Genomic DNA, 10,429 nt, shown 5'->3' on the forward strand with positions numbered 1-10,429 from the left:
TTATAAGGTAAACATTTCACAAATAAAACAAATATTATGAGGAGAATTTTAATAATTGATTTTATAAAAAGTTAACATACAAATAATAACATGGTGATTAAATAAAGATAAATTGATTTATAATGATAATGATTAAGGCCAATTATAATGTAATAAGGAACATGTTATGCTTAATACTAATTAGTAAGGATTAACCAAACAAAGAATGGAAAGTAGTGCCTTTAAAGCCAACATTGCCTGTAGGTTCATCTTGGAAAGTGATGTACATCCTGTAACAATGGACAATTATAATAAAGATTTTATAATCATCATTTTAAATATGTTGTTATGAAGTCTCATTAAAGCCCTCCCCACCCCTTCTCACACTTCATCAACCCCTCCCCATGTAACATATGATGTGACCTATAATTTACAAGTACTCCTTATCTAGAGTTTATCATAAGGTCATGAACATCCTAATACACAAGATTAACTGTTTCTGGTGTAGTTACACAAATAACAATAAATGAAAATCATCAAATAATATCAATATATCAATGTAATCTTACTAATATTATAAATGCGAATGTTTAAGTGAATGGATGGATGGATGTTTGATCTGTTTGGTATCATGGAACTGCTGAACAGATCTTAATGAAATTAGGTATAGATGTAGAACATAGTCTTGAAGAACACATAGGCTACTTGATTTTTTGTGACGGTTATATTGTACATTACCTGTCTTGCGGAACACCTAACTCCTTCTCAACCAGTTCAAATAAAACTTTAGCATGCTTCTTATTTTGTTCAACACCAAGAGATCCAATAGACATCAAGTTAGCTATGGCACACGGGTCCGTACTGCCACCAAAACTCATTGGTACATCAGGAATAATGGAGACTACACAGTACTAAAAAAAAATAATGTCTTAAATGTCGAACAGTAAATTCGGCTATATACCATACCAGAAAATTCAAAATTAAAAGCAAATTTTGCGAACGAAATTGCAGTGAAAAAGAAGCCATTACTTGTTACGTATTAACGAAAGCCGGGCGACACTGCAAAAATCATCCAACAAAATGTCTACAATCATAATATTCAGAAGTAAAAATTATTGATAAATGAAGGACAAAGTTTTTACCTGTTCTGGTTTACCCAGTGCTCTAGCAAGAACTGGCACTGCTTTCGTTAAGAAATCTTGAGGAATTTTGCCTTTGGGGACATTTGTTTCAATCCTAAAGTGTGGCATTTTTTTATAATCTTTCAATGGTTATAAATATGTACCGCCTCTTCGCAGTTGGTTATTATTAAATAAAAACGATTTCAGTAAAACTTTTACCTTCACCCGATTTCGATTTCTGGATCAATCCAATCAAACATCAAACATAGACGTCAAAACAAACGAAAAGTCCAACATCCAACATAAGCGAATAAGTTATGTCAGTCAAGTTGACAATGACCATAGATAATGTATGAAACAAAGAGTTATACCAAAGATGGAAGCTACTACTCGACTACTGCTATAGTCTATACCAAGTTGATACCAAGTTCCAAAGCCGAAAGCCTAGGATTTCTAAGCAATGGTTATACGTTAAATCTCTTAGAATATTGTTGTTACTTCTTTCACGTTATTTCTGATAAAGTACAGGCATTTGCATAAATCTATCACACATTTAAAATTAGTCTTACCTCTATAAGAGTTGAAAAGAGCAATAGAGAAAATTTGTCTATGGCGGGGTGTTTTTAACATTTCAAGCAAACTTCAAATGACGCCATTTATCAAGTTTGTGTAGAAGAAAGTAAAGTGCATTCTAATTTTAGTAATTGATTAAAGTAGTACTCAATATTGCTATTATATTAGCAACAAAGAATTTTTAAAAGAAAAAATATTAAAGAATAAAAGCAATCGTATAAAAGATTAAAGGGTGACCTTGTGTTCTACAACATGGGTAATGAACAATCTTCAGAAAACGAGAGGAGAAAAAGGTAATTCTTTTGTATATTTTAAACAATAAACTTCGAAAGTTAGATAGTGGTGCTACTATGGAATCAGAATTCAATTATAATATCATAGTCACAGTAATTTAATCTAACTTCCCTTTTTCTCTTCACAAAATAAAAGCGTAATTGCACCTTATTGAGGTGATAACTACGTTTAATTTGTGTTAGCGACATTTTTTAGGGTTCATGTTTACCTTTTTGTTTTTCCATGTATTTCTAATTCTTTAAGATTAATTAAATGAGATAATTATGTTCAGATCTTTTAAAATATTTTTATATAAGTACATAAAACTGGGAATTCTTAATTCGCTTTAGGGATGCCAATATCCAGGCAACTTTGCAAAAGACTTTAGAAAAGCAAAGGCAAATTTATGAACAGAGATGCAAAGAAATGTTGCAAACTCAAGCAGAGGCTTTGCGAAAAGAACAATTAGCTTCAACAAGGTAATATAATATATTTATTAAAAATTATATAATTTTGATATCACTGAATCCTATAATATGCAAATGGCCCTAAAACTTCTTGAAAGTAGTGAGAATGAATGAGGACGGACAAAAGAGTAAAAGTTTAAATATTATGACTCAAACAACCAGTGGTCAGGGCTGCAGAGACAGGAACCTTCTCACGATGCGCGCAGTTTTAATTAATTATTTTCATGTGTAATTTTTCATTATTCCTTTTTATAGTGTAAATATAACTGCTGGAACATCCAGAGATTGTCAGAATAATTTATATCCAAATCTACAACCTAGCACTTCAAGTGAACATTCATCCCCCATTGTCTACACAAGTCCCTTATCCTATCAGAGATATAGTGTTACCAGCCAAAATAATGATCTCACAACAAATACCGCAACTGTCTCATCTGCAAATGATGCACAAAGGTTAGTATTTTTTCATTAACATATTCTCATGTCACAATTTAAGTTACCATATAACTCCGAAAGGGATTGTCCGGTTTTAAATATTTTCAATCACAATATTAGAATATCTGTTTTATTTTATTTTAGGGTAATACCTTCAGCACCACCAATGACTTATAAACAACCAATGAAAGTAAACAGGTAAGATAATAAGACTTATGCCCTGTTTACAATATTCCAGTCCAGCAAACTGAAACATACTGTGAGATGTTAACACACTGGAATGCACTAAGTTGGTTCCTGTATTGGATTTGATTGCTGGATTGGAGTAATTTATACCTGGCATAAGATAGTTGACTGAGATATAAGTAATATATAGTTGACTAATATTCACTGAGATACTATTGTATATTGTATTGTCAACTATACCTAAATAATGATAGTAATGACTATCATTATTTAGGTAAAGTTATTTATTTTCTATTTCTTTTTTAGTGTTCAAAATTATAGTGGACTCGGCACCGAACACAACTGTCCAAAGTGCGGCAATAAATTCGGCTTGCACATATTTCAATGTGGCAGTGGACACAGTTCATGTAGGAATTGTAAAATAAATAGCGGCATTTGTGGCGTTTTGAACTGTGGTAAAAAAATAACAGACATGAGAAATAGAACCCTTGAAGCTTACATGGCCGATTTAATGTTAACTACCAAGCAAGGGATTGTGAAAGATTGTAAGCCAGTAAGTTATTTTGTATTTACTCATCTTTCTTCTTATTAATATATTATACATATGTGAATGTATGGACCGATGGATGGATGTTTATTAGAAAGTATCTCCAGAACGGCTGCATGGATCTTGGTAATATTTCGTGTAGATATAGAACAGAGTCTGGAAAAATTCATAGGCTACTTTTTTCTCTTGGCATAGGCTACCAATTGTTTATTAATTGTAATTTGCTTTTAATTTTACGAGGATAGAGTTGTGGGCGACAGCTAGTCAAAGTCAAATAAAATTATGAATTATTTTAAAGGTAAATCAACAGACTAGTCAATATAACTCTAGACTTAATTGTCCCAATCATCACGATGGATGCTGTTTACATTTTACCACCAATGAAATGGATAACCATTTAAAAGAATGTCCATACAATGAAATGGCTTGCCCACTTCTGGCTATATTCGGACGGTGCTCCTGGCGCGGTAAGATTCTTATTATATACTTAAATACTTTAATTTAATAATAATAATTATAAATAATTTAATTTTAATTGAAATACTTTACACTCACCTCTATAAATGGCTATAAGACTTAGTATTTTATGCCTATTTGATTTTCGCCATTTTGGCGCTGATAGTAGTGGTTGTGTGAATTCGAACGAATGATATCGATAAAATTAACTGTCACGTTACATCAACCGGCGCGTTTTAATCGGAACGAATTTCATCAAGTCATTTCGAAGCAATCGCCTATCAATTTATAGAGATCAGTGAATATTTATCTATCAAATTAATTTAAATGAATGTGCTTAGATTTATTAGATAGGCCAATTTAATAGTCCATATTCGACATCTATCAATTTTAGCATCATAGTGAGATGAGCCTGCATAATCATCGATTAAAGTAAATCGATTCAGACTTAAATCATATGTGACTCGATTGTTGTTCGATTTTTTTGAACATCCTTAGTGTTTAAAACGAAAGAGTTCATTGATTCAACAAAATAAACCCAAAGGTTTATTATTTTAGCTCATAATAAAGTCTTGTTGCACGATACGTTATCTAAATCACGCGTTACGTTTTACTTTAATACATTTTATTGATAGCAAATAAATTATTACAAGTTTCCAGTTCTTATTGCCGAATATGTTATGTTACAAAAACATGTTTTATCTCGCTCATTTTATACGAGGAAACAGAGATGGGAAATGTTTTTGTACAGGGGTTAGTTTAAGTTTCTATTTTTTTTTGTAGGTAAATTTAACCAACTGGACGGCCACTTTGCAGACTGTCATCCTGAACATCGTCGCGGCCAAGTCGATACAGAAATGTCGATTGTAAACACGAAAAATGACAACAGAATATTTTATTTAGTTTTAATCGGTACATATAATTTCTTTATTCATTTAAAAATCGATTCTAACGCTAAAATGATTTATTTGGCCGCTCAATTAGTTGGCACAAAGGTGAGTGCTTCAAAATGGTGCTACGAATTCCATATCTACAATAAGGCACAGCCAAGAAGGAAATTCCAGTATTTCGGTGTTTGCACATCCAACACCATTTCGATAGATGATATCTTTTTGAAAAAACAATGTGCTGTTATACCGATGGCTTACATTGACACATTTATAAATCATAATTGTTTAAATTATAAATTTTTCCTAAAGAAACAAATCAAGACTACTTCATAAGATGAAAAGCTATAAAAGTAAATTCGTGTCTGCTGAATACGGATTTAGATTAAAATGCACGATTGTGATTTCAAGGTTTAAAAAAAATAACCATAGAGTACTGATATAGATGTTAATAATAACTAAAAGGCGGCAATTTATGTACCGCTGTTTTTAGTATTCTTCTAAAATACCATTTATGTAAAAGACATCCAGCATTGTAATATTTGATTTAATTTAGAATCTCATATGAGCGTGAATAACTATTTAATTGGGTTTTTAATTTTCTTTACACTCCAACACATTAATCGGGGCGGTCGCTATAGCTTATAGCTTGTAGGTTTAAAAATCGATGTTGCTAATCGAAAAGTCAAAAATATACGGAAGTGACAATAGCTTTCGATATGTCACGTACTTTTCCTACAAATTTTGTCGATTCCAGAACGATAAGTATAATCGAATATTACATTGTTTTGTCCCGCTGGCTCCACTGACCACTGACTAGCCTGGCTGGTTCTTTCAGAATCATAGTACCATGACATGTGTTTATAAAGGACTAAAAGTATTACAATTTAGTATAAGTGTAAATGGGTAAATATAGAAAGTAGGAACTTAGGTTATTTTTGATATATCGAACATATGTAATTTTCATATTATTAATTAGAATCCTTTGGCGCGAATGGCGCGCTTTCGTTACCAAGTCAAGTGTCAGAATGATTAGTGAGGGGACATATACGCCGACATTTTAGTAAGGCTAGTGTTGTGCCAGTACACCGCAACAGTGTCGGACTTTCTTCCTAATAATATGTAACCAATATTGTTAGTGTCCACTGCTGAAACATTTTAGGGTTTTTTTCTATGGCTTTGTATGTTTAATATATGTAGAGATAATTATGTTATATTTTTATTATAACCTTTATCAATCTGTGGAATAAAAAATTCAATTATCAGCAAAACATTCATTTTTCTTTTGTATGAAAAATTTTTTTTTTTGTATACCGGAAAATTTAAAAAAAAAAGGCAAACAAATCTCATTATTTTTGAAGTCGACTTAAAAATCTGCAATGGGATCCTATTATCATCAGCTCACTATATGTCCCCACTAAGAGACTCGGAACATACCCTAAGGGGTGATTAGGCCGTAGTCAACCACGCTGACACAGTACTGGTTGACTTCACACATATCTTTGAATTTCTTTACAAGTATATGCTAGTTGCATCACGATGTTTTTCCTTCATCGTAAGAACGTCGGTTAAATGTACATGTGAAAATCGAATCTGCTAATTACAAGTAAGGCACTTAACGAATGAGCCACCAACACTCATATTCCAATTATCAGATACTTATTTAATAAATAAAAATGCTTCAAATAAACAGTAATGTATTTATTAAGCATTGTTACCTAACACTACTGGGTGGGATGCTACAATGTTTTTGCACTAATACAACACTCGTTCGATAAACACTATTTGAAGACACGATACAAAAAAATATTAAAATCGAGAACACATCATTTTTGTATTAATTAGCGTATACATAACCTAACTCATTCTACAGATTTAGAGACAAAAATAAATAATTATTTTAATAATTTATTAATACAGTTTATTTACTGACCTCTATAATAAATATCAGCTGGACTGACAGCTTTTTATTTGTTTCAATATAAAGCGCTAGTTAAATAGTTCCAATTTTAACCACCGCTACTAACCGCAACCGTCAGCGCCAAAATGGCGAAAATCAAATAGGCACAAAATACCACGGTTTATATCCTGTCCAGTGGAGTAGAGGTCAGTATGTTTAGAAGATCTAAGAACAAAATAAGGCATCGTAAGGTTATCAACAATTAGCTATTCATAGCCTTTGGGTCCAATTTCGGAAACCCTTTCACTAAAGAGGAAGAGAACTTGTCAAAGAAACAAGTCATTGGACGGCATAAATAAGATTCCCAATTTTATATATTTTTTAAATGATATATTTGAAAACTGCCGTCCTTTTCAGTATTAATACTTTTTGCATAGTGTGACATAAAAAAAATTGTCCAATGATTAAGATCAACATAACCTACAAGTTCCATAGACAATAGCTACTTATTAAATTTGAGATCATACCATCACCAATTCCTAATCCCTGTCATAAAGGTAATTGTTTTATTTCAACATTCTTTGAATATTTCTCAGATCAACAAATATTCATAGCAATCGTAGTTCGTCTACTAGAATTCTGACCACATTCATTCTACTATAATATCAAATACGAGGAAAAATAAAATAATATACCATTTGCTATAAACAAAAAAAAAAGTAGTTGTCAAAGCAAATATTTCTTCGTACTAATTTATCGAAAATTTTAAAGTTTAAATTAACAATTACACTATTGTGACGTGTGACTAAATTATAAAGTCTAGAATACCACATTTGATCTGATAAGTAAATAAATTCGATAAATTTGTCTGAGCATTAAGTCCATATTTAAAATATGGTATTGCCATAAGAAAAAAATAAAAATATAGAATTATTACGGAATGCCTCATTGTCCTTCTTAATGTTAAGTACATAATAACTTAAATTCTACAAGTAATAAAAAATTAACTTTCATTTAATGAAAATATCAAAGTCTTGTATTTGTAATGAGATCATTTCCAATATTTTAAGGTCTTAAAATTTGACCATTTGCTCTTAGCTCAAGACATTTATATAACCTTTATTTTTCTCTTTTATTCATTTTTGTTGCGAGTTAAAACATTAAAAACAAATTCGGAAATTAATAATTTTTCATAATATTTAAAAATCAATTATGGATATCACTATTTTTCATACATTATTAAAATTGAACACTTATAAATGAAAACATAATACATGTGGATTTATTGTGGGTAGTAAAAAATCATAATTATTAAAATCATACTACCCATAGTTCTTACGGACATCAAAACAGTGGCAGTCAATCTTATCCTCACTCATGAATTGTACTGATGTTTGTAAGATGGCTAACTGTGGGTTTCTGAGACCAGAACCACCATTTAAAACATATTATTATGTCTGTTTTTTATTTAAAGATGGATGAGAGTATGTTTATACAGAGATTTTGGTCTTAGAAACCAACAGTGTAAGAGTTACATGCCTTTAAAAGATTTAATAAGGGATGTAACTTTTTATCCCATATGACAACAATCAACTTTTCATAGTCAGCAAAGACAATAAGTAAAATTATGTATCCTTAATACCGTTGTGCTTTCTATTAAAACATTGTGTAAAATAGCAATTGTATATAAATTGAACACATTAATTTATTAGTGCTTTAGTGCACAAACATTTATTTTTAAAGTTAAATAAATTATTGTAAAATGGAATGTATAATAAAAAAAATCCTGGAATGTTTGTATTGAAACATTTTGGTGACTCGGTACTTCCCATGAGTTGCTACTTAGTACAAAATAATAGGTGGGACTGGCATTTAAAAAAATGCAGAGAGAAGGCCTTGAGCCACAAAAAGATTAAAAAAGTCTTGATAATTAACAAAATATTTGTTTACCTAAACTTAGAGTGACACAATATTCGAAATTCCGAACAATTTTGTGTTTCAAAATTTTTGCAGGTAATTTTGTGTAGTATCATTTCGTGTACAATAAATTGTGCCAATTGAATAATGAACTGTATATGTTCACTTATTAATGCCTCCGTTATATGCATAATCAGCTTTATTATGCATCACAAGGTGATTGTCAACGAAATAGAAACTGTCAGAACATGTTTCAAATGGTGCTGCAATCATTTCATCAACTGAAACAAAACATTGCCTTTTATAAAGCAGATAACTATAATTAGGACATACATGTTTGTTAGAAGGTGTCTCCACAACAACTGCATGTATCTCGATGAAATTTAGCAACTACATGTAGAACATAGTTTAGAAGAACACATAGGGGACTGCTTAAGTTTTTTTTTAATTCCGAGTTGATGGAGTCAGGGGCAACTAGTAAACTTATAAAATTTAAACCATAAAATCTTACCTAGATCAGGTGGCAGTGTTGGAAATTCATAAATATGTTCACAAGTATTCCTTGAAAATGGAATACAGAAGCCAAATTCGAAATCAAACGTCTTCAACAATGTGTCTCTGAAGAAATGTTTTTCAATCATTCTAAAATGATTTACTGGACGAGCACCTACTGTAAATTCAACTCTGAAATTTACAAAATTGATAATGAATAACATTAATAAAATAAATGCAAAGAAATTCATGATGTTCTATTGGAGACCAATGTATTCAGCCATTTTTTTTTATACACTAAGGGGCAAATGATCAAACACATCCATAGATATCCCAACATTATTTAGATTGGATTAAAAATTGTTTACATTTAACTAATTTTCTTTCCTATTGGATTAAGACCTTATGAAGCGAACTGATGCTTGGAATTATGTTTTTAGTTACAAAATAGTCAGAACTTGTGGAAAACTTACGTTGCACCAACAGTTTTCAATTTTAGAAATTGAGGTGTAAATTGATATCTAACAAATCTTCCAGCGTTCGGATCAAGAGCGTCCTCCAAAGCATCTTCTGCTCCTTCATTATCAACACCAAAATCCGTAGGGGGCTTCGCAATTTCAAATAACACCGTACCAGTTTCTAAATCACGTATCTTGAACCTGGTAAAGTCTATGTCATATATGTTTGCTTCTGGACTGCACAAATAGGTGTCTGTTATTTTATTTAGCCGCAATACGTCGTCAGGTGTGATTTCACTTGGAATTAGATCGCCCCTGTTTGTTTCAGAAAGCGATATTGATTCGCACTTCTTTCCAACTAAGCTCATTATTACGAACAGGTGCAAATGAAATGCTTAGTTTCAAGGAAAAAAGTTAGCTAATAAATAAATTAAGAGGCACGCAAATTGCAAGGAGACTAAAGAATTAAATCATATCGATTTATTAATGCATTGAAACGGTAGAAATAAAATAATTCATAATTATTTATTCATAGCAAATCTTTCTCTATTTGACAAAAATGTAAGTACAGATAAGAAAATCTTTCCAAGGTACAGATTAAAAATTAGGTGAAGTAACAAAAATAGGAAAAGTAATAATAAATAGTGAAAACTAAATCAGAATTGCAGACTAGAGGATTAGTAATTGATTTCTATAGGTTCAATTTTTTTAAGACTAATATTTACTTGTCAATCTAGC

At 31.0% G+C, this 10,429-nt stretch overlaps 3 protein-coding genes across 3 annotated transcripts; 1 reads left to right on the top strand and 2 right to left on the bottom strand.

The window, feature by feature from the left end:
- Positions 1-34: 34 nt before the first annotated feature.
- Positions 35-1,328, bottom strand: Mif (macrophage migration inhibitory factor). The gene is given in 3 exon segments (NM_001312092.1): positions 35-269; positions 718-890; positions 1,122-1,328. Coding segments are annotated over 3 exon segments (360 nt in total). The 5' UTR covers positions 1,230-1,328; the 3' UTR covers positions 35-190.
- Positions 1,329-1,515: 187 nt separating this feature from the next.
- On the top strand, positions 1,516-5,925 carry LOC106117963 (E3 ubiquitin-protein ligase SIAH1-like). Its single transcript, XM_013312500.1, has 7 exons — positions 1,516-1,966; positions 2,297-2,425; positions 2,669-2,866; positions 2,993-3,046; positions 3,341-3,587; positions 3,880-4,048; positions 4,821-5,925. Exons 1-7 carry the CDS (start codon positions 1,926-1,928, stop codon positions 5,258-5,260), a joined length of 1,278 nt encoding a protein of 425 aa, XP_013167954.1. The 5' UTR covers positions 1,516-1,925; the 3' UTR covers positions 5,261-5,925.
- Positions 5,926-8,723: 2,798 nt separating this feature from the next.
- unc-119 (unc-119 lipid binding chaperone) lies at positions 8,724-10,230 on the bottom strand. The gene is made up of 3 exons (XM_013312585.1): positions 9,707-10,230; positions 9,253-9,425; positions 8,724-9,022 (listed from the first exon to the last, which is right to left on the bottom strand). Exons 1-3 carry the CDS (start codon positions 10,057-10,059, stop codon positions 8,904-8,906), a joined length of 645 nt encoding a protein of 214 aa, XP_013168039.1. The 5' UTR covers positions 10,060-10,230; the 3' UTR covers positions 8,724-8,903.
- Positions 10,231-10,429: the final 199 nt, after the last annotated feature.

The sequence above is a fragment of the Papilio xuthus genome, unplaced genomic scaffold (assembly GCF_000836235.2).
Source record: "Papilio xuthus unplaced genomic scaffold, Pxut_1.1 DF827679.1, whole genome shotgun sequence".
Taxonomy (NCBI): Eukaryota; Metazoa; Arthropoda; class Insecta; order Lepidoptera; family Papilionidae; genus Papilio; species Papilio xuthus.